At 37.1% G+C, this 20,013-nt stretch overlaps 2 protein-coding genes, 1 long non-coding RNA gene and 1 other non-coding gene across 4 annotated transcripts; 2 read left to right on the top strand and 2 right to left on the bottom strand.

Moving 5' to 3' along the window:
* The first annotated feature begins 4,239 nt into the window (after positions 1-4,239).
* On the top strand, positions 4,240-4,346 carry LOC117133853. Its single transcript, XR_004457894.1, has one exon. It is a non-coding gene; the product is annotated as a small nucleolar RNA R71 (small nucleolar RNA).
* A 9,098-nt stretch (positions 4,347-13,444) lies between these two features.
* LOC103863394 lies at positions 13,445-14,231 on the bottom strand. Its single transcript, XR_004457470.1, has 3 exons — positions 14,028-14,231; positions 13,766-13,856; positions 13,445-13,684 (listed from the first exon to the last, which is right to left on the bottom strand). It is a non-coding gene; the product is annotated as an uncharacterized LOC103863394 (long non-coding RNA).
* An 896-nt stretch (positions 14,232-15,127) lies between these two features.
* LOC103863392 (non-functional pseudokinase ZED1) lies at positions 15,128-17,739 on the top strand. The gene has a single exon (XM_009141141.3). The coding sequence runs from the start codon at positions 16,514-16,516 to the stop codon at positions 17,579-17,581; it is 1,068 nt and encodes a 355-aa protein (XP_009139389.1). The 5' UTR covers positions 15,128-16,513; the 3' UTR covers positions 17,582-17,739.
* LOC103863393 lies at positions 17,634-19,896 on the bottom strand. Its single transcript, XM_018658215.2, has 6 exons — positions 19,532-19,896; positions 19,258-19,427; positions 19,047-19,187; positions 18,391-18,455; positions 18,044-18,149; positions 17,634-17,950 (listed from the first exon to the last, which is right to left on the bottom strand). Exons 2-6 carry the CDS (start codon positions 19,348-19,350, stop codon positions 17,891-17,893), a joined length of 465 nt encoding a protein of 154 aa, XP_018513731.1. The 5' UTR covers positions 19,351-19,427; positions 19,532-19,896; the 3' UTR covers positions 17,634-17,890.
* Between the last annotated feature and the right edge of the window lie 117 nt (positions 19,897-20,013).

Here is a 20,013-nt window from a genome sequence, read left to right as displayed (position 1 = left end):
TTTCGGGTGAGAAATGCCTAAGGATCAACAACTGAGTGGCCAACTCAGAAGATGCATTATGATTACTCTACTAGCAAGGAAATACGAATGATCTACAATAAAACATCCTAGCTCTAACCTAATCACCCTTAATCTCCCTAACCCATGAATTCAAAAGGTGATTACTCACTAATCTCCATGATTCCTCTTAAACCCATATTGGATTTCAGATTAACCATGTAGAGAAATAGATAAGAAATCAACAAGAACACAAGAACATAACAAATCAAAATCCAAGAGATGAACTTCTCAAGAGAGTTCTTGTGTATTTCTCAATAGATCAAAGATAAAAGATAATCTGCCTCTGGTGGCTACAAAAGATATTTAAAACATAGGTTTTTCTAAGTGCAAAACGTCCAAAATAAATTGCAAAAAGGTCCTTAAGAAATCATGATTTTCGGCAGCAAAATAACGCGGAGCGACTTGCAGGTGTCGCTCCGGGAAGTCGCTCCAGGGCCGATTTTTGGTGTCTCCTGGCGAGAGGTCGCGAGCGACCTTGGTGTGTCGCTCCAACGGGTCGCTCTGGATCGGGAGCGACCTTGGTAGGTCGCTCTGAGAGGTCACTCCAGGGTCATCTATGTGTGTCTCCGGATGTGAAAACGCGAGCGACTTCGTGCAGTCGCTCTGGATGAGTCGCTCCGGGATGTGGTGCACAGCGACCTCATGTAGTCGCTCCGAGAAGTCGCTCCAGGCAGTGCTCGTCCAAAGACCACTCTAATCACCTCCTTTGAGCTCCAAATGAACCCAAATGTCTCCAGAAACTCCATGTGGTACTCAAATACCTGATAGAGACATATGTATGCAAAATGCAACCTAAACATGTCTAAATCCTAATCTATATGATGAAAATGTTTATGAATGAATGGATAAAACAATGTAAATATGCAAGATATCAACTCCCCCAAACTTGTTATTGTACTTGTCCACAAGTGAACTTTCTAGAACTCATAGGGAGAGAGGTTGAAGGTGGGAGCACATAGCCAAAAGAAACACAACTAGCACACTCTCTTATTACACTCTAGCTTCTCTAGGCCTATCTTAACTCTTTTTGTTCTTACACTCATCATCAAGCATCCACACATTCAAATCAACCAACTCTCACATTCATTAAGCACAAAACATCAGGTGAATTCTTGCAAATGGTCAGTTGGTCCAAGTCATTTGGTTGGGTAAGGGAAGGCTTTTATTCAAGTGATTCAAGAGGTTCAAAACATATGATCTTTAAGGTGGTTTACTCTCGAAACAAGTAGCCTTGACATTGCACATAATATATCTAAGAAAGGGATCAACTCATGCATACAATGCTCAATCTCCATTGTTCTACCCTTTTCCCAAACACACAATTACACAATCATTCCCAAATGTCAAACCCAACTCACATCTCTCACCAAAAGATCCTAAGAACTTTAACTCCTTCTCTTTGAAATCTACAAGGGATTTTTCACAACCTCAAAACATTTCTTAGCTCCTAACAACTTTGCTAGCCCCCTTTTTCTTTTCTTTTTCTTTTTTTTTTTCTTTTCTCTTTTTTTTCGTTTTTCTTTTTCCGTTTTTTTTTTTAGGCTGGGGGCCAAGACTTTTCAAAACTTGAGTTAGAGGCTTCTATACTGGTCCCAATAAAACAATTCACTTAAGCACAAAGAGTTTATTCTTTTCTTTTTTTCATTTCTCCCAAATCATAATCACAACACTCACCCACCACCTATAGCTAGACAATAGAGTGCCCAATCTAGCAAGAATGAAGATCAAGCATTGTCGTTCCCGATACTCTCAACATTATGCACATGTAAGACTTTCCGAAGAAGGCCTCACTCATCAAACAATGAAAGCTTAAAAGGAGGGAAGGGTTTTAGGAGTGGTCTACCACTAGAGTTTGTCAAAATAAGATTGGCATAAAGGATGTGACAACTCAAGTGTGTATAGCCATGACTCAGTACACAAGGGACCATGAGCAAGAAGCATTAAGTTCGTTCAGTTCAAATAAGGTTGTAGTTGGCTTCAAAGACTGAGTTTCAGCAATCAACAAGTTTCAGGAAGAGTTTTCAAGGCTCGAAACATACAAGTCTTTTTGAGAGGTGCAAAAGCTACTCAGGTGCAACGTATTGTTCTTTACAAGGCATCTAAAATCATTGCTCCCAATGCAAGTGAATGCAACCTATATGCTCTAGACTCTCCTAAAAATGCAAACGATGCAAACTAAATGATTGATTTTTTTTTTTTATTGCAAATGCATGACTCAATGAAACAACATCAAAGCAAACATGATCAAATACTTGGTACCTCCCCCAAACTTGAGTTACACAGTCTCTGTGTTGTCAAGTAGAGAGAGATACCGAAAAGAAGACTAATATGCAAAAATAAAATGGTATATACAGGGGAGTGTGGTGGGTTACCTTTTATGGGGAATGAGTAGAGGGAGATGCTCCCTCCTCGTCGTCTTCAGGTGGTAACTCTTCAAGGTGCTCATCAGCAGGAGTGTCCATCTCTTTAATGTAGAAGGCTTGCCCGAACACAGTTGGTTTCCTCATTTTCCTCTTGATGTCAAAGTGGAGGATGTTCTCTTTACCCAAATGGAGATCAATCGTGCCTTCCTTCACATTAACAATAGCTCCTGCTGTAGCTAAGAATGGTCTTCCTAGAATCAATGGGTCTTGAGCCTCCTCACCCACCTCAAGCACCACAAAATCTGTAGATATCTCATACCTTCCAATCTTCACAGGGAGGTCCTCTAAGATGCCCACAGGGTACTTCACTGAACGATCAGCTAACACCAGAGAGAGTCTACACTTCTTGTACTGAGTGAATCCAAGCTTCTTTGCAACAGACAAAGGCATCAAGCTGACACTAGCTCCCAAATCGCAGAGACATTTCTCAAATACCATAGGTCCAAGAGCACAAGGTAGTGTGAAGCTTCCTGGATCCTCTAACTTCTCTGGAACATCAAGCCTCTGGATGATGGCACTGCACTCATGGGTAAGAATCATCATGCCTTCCATCTCCTTCTTCTTTGCAGCTACAACATCTTTCAGGAACTTGCTGTATTGAGGAATCAACATGAAAGCATCGATGATGAGCATTGCAACCTGAGCTTCACTCATTTGCTTCTCAAACAGAGCCTTGTACTTCTCTAGCAGCTGCTTCTTGAATCTACCAGGGAATGGAAGTTTGGGTTCATAGGGAGGAGGAACAAAAGAGCTTTCACTTGCTGGAGTTACAACTTCACCATCCCTTACTGTCTTCTTCTCTTCCCCAACCTTTCCTTTACCTTTGGCTTCCACTATCTTCTCCACGATCTCGTCATTGATCTTCTCATCAACAATCACCACTTCATCATCTATGTTGATGGCAACCCCCTCACCTAGTTTCTCAGCATCCTTGGTGAGGGTTCTAGGAGGTAACTGCTTACCACTCCTAAGGGTGATAGCTTTGGCCTCCTTGGGGTTTTGGTCAGACTTTCCAGGTAGAGAGCCTTGCTGGCGATTCTGGTGAGTGTTCATGGAAGCAAACTGATTCTCTAAATTCTTGACTGTAGAAGCAAGGTGTGAGAATTTGTTGTTGAGCTCATTGTAGCTCCCATCAATCTTGGTATGAAGGTTCTTCAACTCATAACCAACATGCTTCTCACTTCTAGTCTGAGACTCCAAGATTTGTTTCAGTAAGGTATCAGTGCTGCTCTCTTGAGGAGCAGAGGAACCAGACGAGGGGTTTTGCTGAGGCTGATAGCTGCCTTGCTGGTTGTTTCTTGGCGGATAGCCACTCTGTTGGTTGTTTGGATAGGATTTCTGTTGGTAGTTGTTGTACTGAAAGTTGGGCTCCTTTTTGTACCAGCTACCATTGTTGTTAATGAAACACAACTCCTCTTGACCTTCCAAACCCTCAACCTCATTGACAGCAAGTGGATCTTCCTGCTTGGAGTTACCAACAAACTTCAGCTGCTCTTGGGTTGCTTTTTCAGCAATGAGTAGGTCGATCTTGTCTTCCAAAGCTTTGATCTCTTTCCTCGTCTGCTTATCATCTGTTCTACTGCCTCTATTGTGGTCTCCACTGTAGACTGCATCACTCTTTACCATGTTGTCAACCAGCTCTTCTGCATCCTCCTCAGTTCTCCTCAAGAAGAACCCATTGCTAGCTGTATCCAGTCTGGCTCTGTACTTAGGAAGAGCACCACGGTAGAATGTGCTCAGCAAGCTCTCCTTAGAAAAGCCATGGTGCGGGCATTGAGCTTGGTAGCCCTAGAATCTCTCCCAGGCTTCACTGAAGCCTTCCAAGTTCTTCTGTTGAAAGCTGGAAATCTCGTTTCTCAGCTTAGCAGTTCTTGAAGTAGAGAAGAATTTCTCCAAGAATGCTTTCTTGCAGTCATCCCAAGTGGTGATGGAGTCGCTGGGTAGGGACTTCTCCCACTGACGTGCCTTATCCCCCAAAGAGAAAGGGAATAGCTTGAGCTTTAAGGCATCTTCGGACACACCATTGGTTTTTGACAACCCACAGTAGCTGTCGAACCTGTCCAAGTGATCAAATGGATCCTCTAGAGCCAATCCATGATACTTGTTGTTCTCGATCACGTTGAGGAGTCCTGATTTGATCTCAAAGTTGTTGGCTGCCACAGCTGGTGCTCGGATTCCCAATCTATGACCATGAATGTTGGGACGGTCGTAAGTGCCAATTGGTCGAGCTGCTCGCTGTTGGTTAGCTGGAGCATTGTTATTAGCGCCATTTACGCCTGCATCATGCTGATGTATGTCCCCCATATCAGTGTGCAATCTAAGCAATTGAGCCTGTTGCTCTTCTTCTCTTCTCTTTCTAGCACACTCTCTCTCTAAAGCTCTGATATCTGCAGCTCTTGGAACTAGGTTTGATGGACCCATGCTCTTCAAGTGCATACACCTGTAGATTAAAGGGAGGTGAAGAAGAATCAGTAACAAAAGAAAATAAAAATGACTTAGTCTCAAGCAAGTGACTAAATCTCAATGTTGAAATCTACTCAGAATTTGGCAACGGCGCCAATTTGATATTAGGAGTTTTCAAGGCTCCTAAGACAAATGTTGTAGTATAAATGATTGTCGAACCAGTTCTGAGGGATATCAAAGCACCGAGAATGCAAGTACTCACTTAATCTAAGTGCAACCAATGATTTAGATGGGTTTTAACTACTACTAAACTAGAAAGCAATAACAGAATGATACTTTCTTGACTAAGGGAAAAGAGAACTCATGGGCATAGGGATTAGACCTTGGGTGATCAAGTATCGAACTAAGGATGGCAAATGATCAATCAAACTATCAACCTTAAGCCTAGACACAATTCTAAGCAAGCTCTATGTCTAGATGAATGCTCATTTGCTAACATATCTCAAACATCAAATGTCTTTGGTTGAATAATATGAAAGCAATCATTACTAACAAGTCTATTAGCTATCTTAGCATCTTTAACAACAAATGTCTTTGGCAAAGTATACTAAAAGCCTAGGAGAGTTGTCTCGGGCATTTCATCGAACACCTTTCGGGTGAGAAATGCCTAAGGATCAACAACTGAGTGGCCAACTCAGAAGATGCATTATGATTACTCTACTAGCAAGGAAATACGAATGATCTACACTAAAACATCCTAGCTCTAACCTAATCACCCTTAATCTCCCTAACCCATGAATTCAAAAGGTGATTACTCACTAATCTCCATGATTCCTCCTAAACCCATATTGGATTTCAGATTAACCATGTAGAGAAATAGATAAAAAATCAACAAGAACACAAGAACATAACAAATCAAAATCCAAGAGATGAACTTCTCAAGAGAGTTCTTGTGTATTTCTCAATAGATCAAAGATAAAAGATAATCTGCCTCTGGTGGCTACAAAAGATGTTTAAAACATAGGTTTTTCCAAGTGCAAAACGTCCAAAATAAATTGCAAAAAGGTCCTTAAGAAATCATGATTTTCGGCAGCAAAATAACGCGGAGCGACTTGCAGGTGTCGCTTCGGGAAGTCGCTCCAGGGCCGATTTTTGGTGTCTCCGGGCGAGAGGTCGCGAGCGACCTTGGTGTGTCGCTCCAACGGGTCGCTCTGGATCGGGAGCGACCTTGGTAGGTCGCTCTGAGAGGTCGCTCCAGGGTCATCTATGTGTGTCTCCGGATGTGAAAACGCGAGCGACTTCGTGTAGTCGCTCTGGATGAGTCGCTCCGGGATGTGGTGCACAGCGACCTCATGTAGTCGCTCCAGGCAGTGCTCGTCCAAAGACCACTCTAATCACCTCCTTTGAGCTCCAAATGCACCCAAATGTCTCCAGAAACTCCATGTGGTACTCAAATACCTGATAGAGACATATGTATGCAAAATGCAACCTAAACATGTCTAAATCCTAATCTATATGATGAAAATGTTTATGAATGAATGGATAAAACAATGTAAATATGCAAGATATCAGCCTTCTGTATTTCTCTGCATCTCGCATAAAAGGACTCAAATCCAGAGCCAACTTGTGATGCATTTCCATTGGTGTTGCCACGGGCTTCGATCAGCAAGCCAACGTCTGCTATGAGATCAAGCGTGTACTTGCGCTGTGTAAGCATAAACCCTTCTTCTCCTCGTCCAACCTCTATGCCAAGGAAGTACTTCAGTTTCCCTAGATCCTTCATATGAAAACACTTACCCAAGTGTTCTTTAAACTTGGTGAGAAAGTCCATGTCGTTCCCACAAATGAGTAAATCATCTACATATATTAGCACTCTCAAAACCAATTGGCAATTAGTGGATTGGTCCTAACCCTTTATATATTACTTAATGTCCCATTGATTTTCCAATGTGGGATACATATCCCTTAATACCCCTCCTCGAGATGATGGCTCTTATCGGCCAGAAATCTCAGAAACTTTTTTAAGACAGTTATACTCGGTCGAGCGAGTCGATTACGACCTATATACCCGGTCGGGTAGGGTTAATATTAATTAGGGGTTTAACTTATTAGGATCTGGTCTTTGATACCATGTAAGTATTTAGATTTGCTTGTTCTTATTGATCACAATACATAAGTATTTATACAAGAACCATAACCGACTTGGTTAGGATAACTATGACTCTTAAATACATCATTATCTTAGATTTGTATATATCTTCAACTACTATCATCCTTATCTCCAATACGGATCCTATTAACACGTAGCAGCCCGCGATTGATTTGTTTTTAATTTTTTTTTTAATCGGATAAAGAAAAAAAAAATTAAAGACCCTACCGATAATGTTGCTCTTAGGCACGGAGAAAAATTTCGATCTGAAGGCCCGAAGGCTAGATATCGGCGTCCCACTCCTAACCATAAAGATTGCTCTTAGTTTAGTTTAGTTTTTTTTTTTTTTTTTTTTTTTTTTTTTTGCTAACATTTGATGCATTATATTAAAAGGTGGCAAGAGTTTGTTACAACACTCTAGTGCTTTCACATTAGTAAACCCCAAAATAAAACCCCATGACAAGAATCAAATGAGTAACGTGATGACATGGACGGATCAAAGCCCAGGAGAGCAATGGTAAAGTGATGAGAGAATGTAGATGGCCAATTGGGTTTGAAGCACGTAGTGAAATATTGAGAAAGTGTATGGATGGCCCAACGAGACCCGTTTTTTCTTTTCGAGAAATTGAAGAGGTGTAGTAGGTGAGCACGGAGCTTGACTGAACAACGATCGTCCCATTCAAACTGAAGCAAACCACAGTTGCATGGTGGTGCTGGAGAAGTCGCCGTTGATATCCTGAAAGAAGAGATCCTGTTTTTGATCACCGCTTTAATTGATGAAAGAATGGCAGAGGAGGAGCGATAAACTTTTCGGTGGAGTCTGTTGTTGCGTTCTCTCCAAAGCTCATAGATTGAAGCCTGCCAAGCCAGAGTTATCAGAAACCGCAGGTGGCGATCCCCATTCAGATTTATCCCTCAGGAACCCTGCTCTTAGTTTAGTTTCTCGGGTATATGTTGAAGGTGGAGAATAACGTGTATTTCATTTCTTAGGATTTCTTGAAACTTTTCCAAGACAATACTCCTTGTCGTGTTGTATCCACTTTGACAGCCAATATTTCTCAGTTTTTTTTTTCTTCATTGAAAGTGTTATTGAAGACATGATAAAGAACAGATACAGAAACAATTGTATAAACACATCTAGTGTTTTACTTAACAAATCAAATTTTAGGGTTATACTTATGTGTTGTTGTGTTCATTGAAGCTTGTGTGGTTTAGCACTATTGGCTTCTCTCAGCTTATGGAGTGTAAGATAATACTTGTAGACGAGTTGGACTTGTTAGAACCACTAATTCTTTTGCTTCAGAATTCTACTAAACTAAAAGTTCTTCTCATCGACAAGGTTAGTACTTTCATTCATTCAAATTTTTATTATGGATTAAAAAAAAAGTAAATGGGTTTCACAATATTATTATCCTTTGTGGTTGCTTCACAACATTCATTGAACTTGAGGAGGAGTTGCCACTTTCATGGAACCAAGTACCAACCAAGGTCTGTTCCCGAATGTGTGTCAACCCATCTCGAGATCTTTGAGTAGAAAGAATACAAAAAAAGAAACGAAGAGAAATAATTTTCATAAACTACATCTTTGCCAGCTCGAAGTGTTTAAAGACATCTGGATTCTCTTTGAAATCAACCAGCAACCATAAAGATAGAAAGAGATCAAAGATTTGGAGTCTGTGTATAGGGTTGCGACATCATCCCAGCTTCTTTTCTCCACTCAGGTGGAATATATGAGTATTTCATATGGTTCATGAATGTTTGCCATTAGTCAAGTGGTTTCTTTTTCCACCTAATGAACATGATGTACTAAAGCATCTAAACCATGAACACATGAGATTTTTATTCTAATCCATAATCAAAACTACGGGTGGACGTCTAGATTTAAATTCGAGTTCAGTTTGGGTCTAGTTTGTATTTAGTTTGGTTCGATATGAATTCAGTTTGATTTGGGTTTGTGTCGGTATTGTTTGGTTTTGTTTGTGTTTGTTTTGTTAGATCGAATTTGTTACAAAATTATTAATTTGTATATTTAAACGTAAAGACAAATTTCCCAATAAAAATACAGAAGATGTAATCCAATAATACTATATTATTATTTTTGAACAAAAAATAAATATCATAGCTAGTGCTCAGTTTTGAAGATAGTGTATGAGATTCATATTCTTTTATTTTGGTTTTAGTTATGTTTTTCTATTCATTTCGAAGTAAAAATATATAAAATTATGTTTAGCTATTTAAGTTAGATATTTAAATCTTTTAAATATTAATTTATTGGTATATTTAGTTTTTGGTCAAATAAACACTTCGGTTTAAAACCAAACCATTTAGGTTGATAAAACCTTTTAAAAAATGGTTGGGACATATACTTTGGTTTGGTTCAGATGGATTGGTTTTTATATAACCCTAATCAAAATCATATCAAACGTATGATCTTTATATAAGCCAACTAAAAAGATATCTAAATCTTGTACACCACTCTCTTTTTTTCATTTCTATAAATGAAAACATTTAATAAGTTGCAGCAACCTTCTTAAATACATCTAGGAAGAAAGGTGGTTCTTGGAGAACTAAAGCACCTCTTAAATGAACTTATGGCTGATTGTAACTGTTATAGAAATCTGAATTTCTCCAAGAATATAGTGAAAGAAGACATAGTTAGAGAGTCAATCATTTTTTTATTATTACTAGAGATTTTTTCTGCGCTTCGCGCGGATTCTGTCTTATAAATTTATTTTATTTATAATATTATTTGTCGGTTTTTTTCTTTACATTAACTTCTTGTTTTTCCAATGTTAGTTTTTCTTAATTTAAATTTATATGTTTATAATTTTTCATTTTTCTTGTTGTAGATGGAGAATTATATTTTTTATTGATGGTTTTTTGTATGTGACATAAACTTTTTGAAATTTAAAAATAATGTTATATATAACACGATTAACACATTAAAGAAGAGAAACATATTCAGGCATATTTTCCACAAGTTTTATATGCATAATTTTAAACATTATATATGTATATATTATAAGTTTGAAACATGTAAATGCTTTCTAAAGCTAAATACTTGTTCTGAGTTTACATAACTTATCGAAAGTTTTATCTCTTTTTAAATTCAAATCACAGAAAAAAATATCAAAAAGTCAGTATAGATGGGTTTTTTTGGCTTTTAAATCAACACTGAAAAATTACATGAATCAGATAACAATAGTTTTATAAACAACTGGATAAAATTTGACCGAGCCAAAGATTTTCACACAATATGTTCTTTCTTCTTCAAATTGCGAAGAGCCTATAGACACAAGAAAAAAAATCATAATTTTTTTTTCACTTATATAACATTTTTTCTCCTTTACACACGAAGTTTATTACGCTGCTATAAGAAATAGAGAACTCTATTCATATAAGATTCACATCTATGCATTTTGACAAAGAAGAATTTTAGCCATCTTTAGTTTCGGAATGGCCTAACTTCAATCATATACACTATATTTTCTCTATGATTCAAATCTTACAATTTTAATATATGTGCAGATTTCCATGTGAAAAGCATGCACGCCATCTATCATTCAACCTATTACTTTTTTCAAAGTAAACACTATAATCCTCTTTGGTTAGCTCCACAAACTAATCTCTTTGGATCAGTTTACTAAAAAATACGAATACTAATGTCATAAAAGATTATAAACACTATCAACAACAAATATTGGCACACGACTATTTGGTTCAAGGAACATATTCCACGTAATGCATTTATATCATGGCTGGCTTTGCGGAGAAGACTACCAACCAAGGATCGCTTGAGACGTTGGGGGTTAAATGTCTCAGGAACGTGCGTCCTTTGTAATCTGGAATTAGAAACTCACCATCATCTCTTCTTTGAGTGCTCTTTCTCTCGCTTGATATGGGAGCCTTTTGCTGCTAAAGTTTGGATTTCTCCTCCGGCTGATCTACACTCTGTTGCAGCATGGATCAATCAACTTCGCGTCAACGCAGATGTGCATGCTACTCCAGTCATCAAGCTCTACTTTCAGTCAGACATGTACCTGATGTGGAAAGAGCGTAATGCTCGTGTGTTCGCAGCTGTCTCCTCACCTTCATCAGTCATCCTTACCTCTCTCGACCGTATGATGCGTGACCGTCTCCTCTCTTACCCAGCAAGTTCTTCTTTCTCCTCTTCTCTACTTCTTTTTATCTTTCTTGTATAAGACTTTCTTAAGGCTTTTTTTACCTTGAGTTGTTGTTGGTTGTTTTTGTTTCCTTGCTGTCAAAAGTTGTTTAAAAACAATAGTGTAACCTTTCAGAAAATGATAATCTTAACATCTTACCAGAAAAAAACAACAAATATTGACTTATTTATGTGAATATATATTTTATTTTAAATCATTATAGTGGACGAAGAAAACACCATAATTTGTACAATAAATTTTCTTAGATTCACCTCATCATACTCACCATTTTACCATTTTAATTACATAATTTTACATGAGCTTCTTCACCTTTCCCGGTTATTTTCTCTTTATTTATAACTACAATATAAAGTTATAAACTGTATATATTATAAATTAATAATTTATTTACCCTTGAAGTCTAACGATTAAAAATAGAACATAATTCAATATAGATATATGATTATATTAATAAATTAGCAGTTACAAATTTGAAATTTCTACAAATATCAAAAGTTGTATGTTAGTTAATTATCTTCTAAATGACATTTATTTCTAATTTTTTTTTATAAGAATATTTTGGCTGAGGTGGATAGTCCCAAAAGCCTTGAATTTAGTCAATTTTATATAGTAGGATTGGCTTACTAAATTGTTTTACCAATTGGAATATTGGAATAACTAAAAATAAGTGAAATGTTTATTTTCTACAAAAATCTAATACCCAAAAATATGTAGAATGATTTTAAACCTATGTAAAAAACAGTACCTAATTTATCTAAATTTAGGATTGGCATGTGCTAAGCTGAATGCATGCGATTTCCCCGGATCTAGTGTCGAATTAGTTAATCAAGGACTATAGGGTTTTATTATGAAATGATCATGATCAAACACAAAATTAACCTTTTTTTATTTTGTTTTGCCATATTCTAAAAGTTTAATTAATTACCAAATATCATTATTTTTTTTTTGTCATCCGATTTATGTTACTTTGGCACGGTTCTCAGAGTTTTTCTGCCTCCACGATTATTAAGAAATTAGACTTTTATTTTATATACATTTTGTTGTAGATTAGATGAATTGCACTTGTGGTTCGCCGAGTTCTTTCATTACTTGGCACGAGAATTAAACAAGGGATACATCTTTGCCTTTCTTCGAGTCAGGGCTTGTGTTGACATGAGCATAGACGACGCAAGAGAACATGAATATGCGTATATATGTAATGATTATAAACTTATTTTGTTGATTGTTATGGAAATATAATCCAGTTAAAAGGCAAATTCTAATTTCACATATCGATTCAAGAGCGTACAGCGCAATGAAACCTTTCGTCGTCCATCCTTTGGTTAATAGAATCTTCATGAATTTATCTACGTTGATAACAAAAAGAAAGAAGAATTTAGGCCCAAAGTCGACAGCTTTATTGAGAAATGAAAAGTATACTTTATACAAAACTAGATCTTTTTACCGCGCTATGCGCGGTTTATGCACTTTAAATCCTAAATAGTTAGGAAATCACTTTTATTTGAGATTTTACTAAAAATTATAACATTTCTTAATTTTTTGAAAACTTCACTTTATATATGTAAATTGATTTAACTATTGAATCTGAATATTTAAAATTATTAAAATATATTTTCATATAAAATTTAATACTTAAATTAAAAATAAATTGAATTCAATTTTTTTAATTCTCTTTTAAAATAATACTATTAATATATGCACAATATCTTACTTATAGATATCTTAAAACATGAAGCCTTTCTATTTCATCAGATCTTTTCCTTTTTCTATGTTTTCTGATATCTATGGCGTCCTCTAATTTTTCTTTTCTTATGATTGTTGTCAATTAATTAAATAAAATGTTAGTTTTAGATTTCATTAACTCCTAAGCTTTTAATTAAAATAAATAAATAATCATAGTATTAATTGAATCTGTTTATGTTTTGTTTAAATTATTCAATAATTTTATAAAAGTATTGTTTTCATCCTATATAATTAGTCACGCAAATATGTTCTTACAGTAAAATTTATTTATCAAAACTTTCATTTTCATAGCATATTTTCTACTGTATATCTATTTTGGTGTAAAGATCTTTCTTATTTCATTTTTGCCTCTCAGTATTATAAGTTGATCTTCGTATTTTTTATATGTTAGATATATTCTTATGTTTAGTTTTTAAACATTTGTCTAAATATCTATTTTTTAAAAGGTTGTGTAGTTAATTATACTTTTTTCTCAACTCAAAAAAGTGAAGAACTATTATCTTGCGATCATAATCATATAAATGTTGATTTTCTTATTTTAGCATTAGGAATTTAGGACTAACAACTTCGAGAACATGTGTAAGCCTTTAAAAACTGTTTGCCTATGAAAATAATCGAAGTATGGAACATTGTAAAAGTCGTAGTAGTGGGATGCAGGAAGGATTAACACTAAGCCACACGCTTCTCAAGTATCATCATCCCGGTAAAGATAGTATGAATTCCTACATTAGCAATTTAGTACAACATTATCTAGGCAATCATTCAGCTGAATGGAATATTACATTTTTTTACACATAACTCACCTAAACCTGGAACCTGGAACCTGCAAAAGACCTAGAGGGTTGAAACCTCCTGCGCCATACCTGGGTGAAAAAACATCCAAACGAAAATGGTCTGTTGTGTTATCAGCATCAGTACATGAATTCTCAACAACAAAAGGAAACATAAAAAACAAACATAGCTTATGAATCTTATAATTTTAAAACTCAAAGCGGTAAAAACCAGCATGTAGAATTTTTTTTTAGTTAAGTCTATACTCTAGAGAAAGACATTTAACCTTGTTACGATATGCAATCTGCAAATGTTCGGTAAATGTTTCTGGCCTCTAAGCACACACCTATTATCTCCATTCCAGTACACCGGGAAACAATGCCTCCTCACCAAGTTCACTAATAGTATTCTGGTTCCTTGGTCAAAACATAAATTGGATATAAGGACTTTAAAGGTTAAATTAACAACATGAAAATTTTAAAACACTGCAAAGAACGACGGTACCTCATATAGCCCACTCTAAACATGTACACCAACTCTCTTCTCTTCAACTTCATATAGAGTAGAAGACATAAAAACTTCTGAAGAAGTTTCAATTGACTGTCGAAGCTAACCTGGCTGGCCGATGAGAACCCGAAGCTGTCATGTCGAATCCGCTGAACCAGCTCCTGTTGTTTTAAATCACATTAATCAGACAGTTATATATCTCAAAATCGGCCCGACGGCAGTGCCTTGGTTTTACTTTTACCTGAACGCCGAAGAGACAAAATATGAAGTTATTTCCTCTGAAACTATTATTTTGTTAGTGCAAGAAAAGTTAATTGGTTTTACTTTTACCTGAGCTAGGCTTTCATGGACAGGAACCTTAAGGTTTCATCTCCTGCTCCGGTTACAATCGTTTGTCCATCAGGTGAGACGGCAAGGTAAGCTCGGTATGTGTGACATGTAAGAGTTGCAATCTGAACCATAAAAAAAGAGAGAGACAGGTTCAGTTAGCCACATATACTTAATGATGCAGAGTAATATACACAGGGAAATATCAGAGAAATTTATTACTTTGGAGATGGTCAGGTATTTCCAGTATATGATAAGAGAAACTTACTTGCAAGAGTCAGCTCCATCGTGTATTCTCAAACAATGGAGGAAGACTTCTGAATTTGGTATAAAAAAAAACTGAAAGAGCAAAGTGAGAAGCACACATCAGAAAATTTCAATCTAAACCACTTTTGACAGGTTCTACCCACAATAACAATCCAAAAGTAAAGATCCACAACAGATCGATAAGCTAAATTATCTCGGATGCAAAATTCAAACCCTCACGACACTAACCAGCAAAATCTTTTCCCTCATCAAACAAAATATGGAATCGAAGTAGGGTTCAAAGAGTACATGCCTTAAGCTGACAACAGATCACCACAGCTATTGTAATCTTTCCTCACAAACGCCCCCTCAAATCTCTCCAACTTCTGCAAAACTTATGTAAAAAAGAGAAGCAGGAGAAAGTAGAAGCAGGTGAAAGTTGATCCACCAAACCAGTGGAGACGACATCGTTGAAGAACTGATCGATTGGAGCCGCTTTGGTTTCCATTGCTTGATGTGCTTACTTCGGTTTGGTGAATTTTGCGAAGGAAGTAGAAGCGAAAGATTGGGTTTATTCAAGGTGAGAAGCGGGGGTAAGCAAAACGGTTTTATGGCTCTTGAATGTTGCAGTAAAGAAGGATGTTTATGATCCAAAGGAGGGGAAGACCGAAGTAATATGTGAGAATCGGAGAAGTTAGAAAGAATGTGAAGGAAGAATGTGAAGACGATGAGACATATTAGGTTTCGACAAAGCTGGTGTGACGTGGCACAAAACTGCTATGTAATTGGTTGATTTTTTGAGCTGATGTGGACAGCTTAGATGTTGATCTTATTCCCCTTTTAGTATTGTGATTTTTAAAAATGTTAAAATTTATTAAACAAAAAAAAAATCATTTTACAATGAATGAGACGGTAGTACTTAGAATTAGACATAGAATTAGATATTGCTAAAAATTGTTCTATTGTAAAAATTGTTTTATGCTATTTGAGTTTAGTTTTGAGAAAATGACCAAAATAGCATTAAATCAAGTTTTTGTTCCCAAACTAGCACTCAAGGCCAAAAGTCACAGAAATAGCACTCAAGGGGTGGGGTTTAGGGTTTAGAGTTTAGGGTTTAGGGTTTAGAGTTTAGGTTTTAGGGTTTAGAGTTGAGAAGTGAGGTTTTGGAGAGATTTCAAATTTTCAAAAGTAAAAAAATATAAATTTTTCAAAAGATAAAATGCTATTTTGGTTATTTTAGTTTTTGAGTACTGTTTTTGTGATATAAACTTAGAAATGTGCTATTTTGGAGATTTGCCCTTTAGTTTTCCCATATTACTGTTTTAATGTGCATAACATGGAGTGCTGAATGAGAAAGTACCCAAGTTTGATACTCTTGTACTATGTTCTACCTCTTTCTGCTCAGTTACTTAAAGCTACATATATGAACTTCTCATAACGTTTCTAAAAATACCTCATACCAATTCTGCGGACTTTATTATAAATGTCCATATCATACCAATTCTGCGGACTTTATTGTCCATGTGCAGTGAATATGGACACTTGTTTTCTTAGCAGTTTCACGAGAACATAACGTTTGTATTTATATGCGTTTAGTCTACAACTCTGCACGAAGTTTTTGACTTTTCAACGGAGGGTTTCTCTAGTCGAGCCGACTAAACAAACAAACAAACAGAGTAAAGCTGAAGAACAATTGTTCAATGGATTCAATGGTGAAGAAGTTGAAGAACAATTTGAGTTCTGGTTCGTTCGGGAAGAATAAGGAAAGAAGCATAAAGAAGCAAAGGAGGTTCTTGGAGAACGGAAGCATCTTGCTCAACGAACTAATCGCTGATTGTAACGGTAAAACCATTCCTATACGCAGCTTTTCCTCTTCTCAGATCCTTAAAGCTACCAACAACTTCGACACCAGTTGTTCCATCGCCCAAGAAGGGTTCTACATATGGTACAAAGGTGTTATCGAAGATAGATCTTACATGATCAAAAGATTCTCCGAGTACAAAGTCACTGACCGCAGAGTAGGAGAGGTTTACAAAGACATAGTCTTGTCTGCTCGGATGAGCAGCCACAACAACTTTCTCAAACTACTAGGATCTTGTCTCGAGTTCCCTTTTCCAGTTCTTGTTTTCGAATACGCAGAACATGGAGTCTTGAATCATCGAGGAGGTGTTACCACCGTTAACGGGGAGGAATCTTTACTGCCTCTGAGTTTGAGGCTAAAGATTGCAAAGGAGATTGCGAACGCATTGGCTTATCTCCACATGGCCTTCCCTAAGATCATCATATACAGAGATGTTAAACCGATGCACGTTTTCTTGGACGAGAACTGGACCGCAAAGCTGTCGGATATGTCTTTCTCGATATCGCTCGAGGAAGGTAAATCACGGATAGAAGCTGAAGACGTGCTGGGTACGTACGGGTACCTCGATCCGTTATACTTTGCGACATTGGTTGTGTCGGAGTACACAGATGTGTACAGCTTTGGAGTCTTGTTGATGGTTCTTCTCAGTGGTAGATCGGTTTACTTTAATGTATCTGATGGGGATCCAGTAGGTATTCTTCAATATGTGAAAGGCTTATACGAGGTTGGGAAGCTCAGTGAAGTAATTGATCTCATGGTGATGAAAGATATTACTAGCGCTCAAAGATTGGAGGCGGAAGCTTGTGTTTTACTTGCACTGAGATGCTGTAGGGAGAGGGATGAAGACAGACCGAAGATGATCCAGGTTGCTAAAGAACTCAAGCGGGCTGAGACATTATTTCTATGAGATCCTTCTGTTCTGATATAACCCTCTACACAACTTTTGTAACATTTTTGCATGGACAATAATATATAATAGATTAGCTGAGTAAACAATCCTTACATGTAATAGATAGAAAATTCTGTACACTCTTATTTTTTATATGTGATCTTTGTATAAGCCAACTAAATACACATCAAAATCATGTACACTACTCTCCTTTTTTTTTCCAAGACAAGTGAATAAAACCAGAAACTGCAGATTTGATCCAAACATTCATCTGCTTTTTCTTCTTTTTAGTTTGTGTGGTTATATAAAAATGGATGAGGGTTTGGTTTAAAGGGAACACTTTGTTGGATCATCGCCTGCTGAGTGATCCACATGCTGCATGATCAGCTTCAGAAAAAATGGAGTTCTTAATATTAGTACCATAGATAAGTGATGTCAAGTCCAAAGTTATTTAATATTGATCCTTGAGAGGTTTTATACCGGTAACCTCGGAAGTTTCCACACTGCTTTTAAGCTGTCTCTTGATGCCGCCCCTTCAGGCCAATCTAACTTTGCACCTCGCCTGAAGTATCTCTCAGAGCGCCGGCTGCAAGAACAGTTTTGATTTTGATATAACTTTGATCTTGTTGCTAATTAATTGGATGCTGCTATTAAGATGATGGTCCTAGGACCCTTTCCATCATGGCCAAACCCAAATGTTCTAAGTTTTCAGGCGTTTGGAAAAGTGCCTCTCCATGCAAGTTTTATTTAGAATAAAATGTTTCAATGTGACAATGGTGAGATGAATCCTGGTGATACCGAATACATATAAGCAGTAAGTTACTCACCAAACAAATTTCAACAAGTATGCAACCAATACTCCACAGATCACACGGATAGTTCCATCCAACCCCTGCGACCAAGTTCCAATATAGCTAATACCAATCAATATTATCTACATAGGTTTGTAATAGTCAAAATTTTGACCTAGAATAACTTCTAATGCACGGTAATGCCTTGTTGATACGATATATATAGTTATGGTCTTGATGTTCAAACGTTGTACTTCAAAAATCATATAAGCGTGGTTCAAGCTTCTCAGAGCACCATTAACCCTAGCACCTCTAATGGGGATCTTAATCACTTTTTTAGTATTAAATGTGTGTTAAGAAATTTTTTAAGAAACCTCTATATTTTTGTCCTCCAATGCAAGTATTTTATTTAGGGGTTCTTAAAAAAAAAATTAAACATTCTACATCTTCTACTTGCAGCTTAAGTTTAGTAGATTCATTGGTTTTATAAAAAAAATACCAATACCAAGTGATTTGAAAAAAAAATTAAACATTCTATATCAAGCCAAGAGCCGATTGCAAAAGAACACATACATTTTCTAGTAAACCATGAGAATCTAAAACCTTACTGCAAATATGTTACAATTTCATGTGATTGACAATCTAAACATTACTCTTCCAAATAGATTAGAAGTTTCAAGTTAATAATATACCTGAGACCACAATGACGAGAAGTCAGTTCTCAGCGATGAGAGACGGCTTTGCATTAGAGGATATACGACCGTAGCCGCTAGTCCAACCGTAGCACTTATTCCTCTGCCTATACCAATGATATATGTAGGTATCCCTTCCCACTGCAATGTAGCAGTCATCAATGTTCCAAAGCTGTATTAAGGCAGTCAAGAGATTCAGTAAACAATTTACCTGACAGCCACATGAAGTGATCTCACTTATGACAGGGAGGTTCAGTTCAAGGCCAACGTGCTCAAGGAGCTTGAAGCTGTCCATGTCCGGCATGTTCACGTGCCTGATCACGATGTCCTTGCGCTCTCGTAGCAACCTCCGAGCTTCTCTAGCTAACCCACAAGTATGATCTGAAGACAATAAAGTCTACAACTTTCATTAACAGTAGCAAGTACTTTATCAAACATGATCCAAAGCAACCAACTTTACATAACAATATGATCACAGAACTTGCCTTTATCAATGAAATTTGTCAACGTCTCACTCTCCTACTTCTTCGTCTTCCATTAAATCTCACCGTCTCTCACTCTAATGAAGCTAAATTATCTATCACTCTACACCATCACCACCAAACAGATCACCACTCCAACAACCGCCGCCGCCGCACTCCGCCTCTTCTTCCACGACTGTTCCCCAACGACTGTGATGCCTCCGTTCTCCTCCACCGCGAAGCCACCTAACGCGATTCCCCCATCAACCTCTCCTCGCAGTCGCCATCCGCGATCTCCTCACTGAATCTCAGCGTCGATTTCCGCGAGAGAAATCCGAGCAAAGATGATGAGCACGCTTGAGGGAGAGAAAGGGACGCGCACGTGTCCACTAAGCAGCGGCTCTTCTGAGGCTTAATTAAGCGCCGCGTTTTCTCTAATTGTTTTCTTTTCCTTTTTTTTTTAAATTTAAAAATCAGTAAGCAGCCCATTAAGCACCTGCGTTAAT

The sequence above is a fragment of the Brassica rapa genome, chromosome A04 (genome assembly GCF_000309985.2).
Source record: "Brassica rapa cultivar Chiifu-401-42 chromosome A04, CAAS_Brap_v3.01, whole genome shotgun sequence".
NCBI classification, from domain to species: Eukaryota; Viridiplantae; Streptophyta; class Magnoliopsida; order Brassicales; family Brassicaceae; genus Brassica; species Brassica rapa.
Note: the sequence above shows the minus strand (reverse complement) of the source record. Positions and strands in the feature narration are given on the sequence as shown.

What these genes read in the sequence shown, in the direction of transcription:
- LOC103863392 (XM_009141141.3), top strand. Translation starts at nt 16,514, where the DNA reads ATGGATTCAATGGTGAAGAAGTTGAAGAACAATTTGAGTTCTGGTTCG.
- LOC103863393 (XM_018658215.2), bottom strand. Translation starts at nt 19,350, where the DNA reads ATGCCGGACATGGACAGCTTCAAGCTCCTTGAGCACGTTGGCCTTGAA. An exon ending in TCACTTCATGTGGCTGTCAG is followed by an intron (nt 19,188 to 19,257) that starts GTAAATTGTTTA and finishes GCTACATTGCAG; the next exon opens with TGGGAAGGGATACCTACATA. An exon ending in TCTCGTCATTGTGGTCTCAG is followed by an intron (nt 18,456 to 19,046) that starts GTATATTATTAA and finishes ACTTGGTCGCAG; the next exon opens with GGGTTGGATGGAACTATCCG.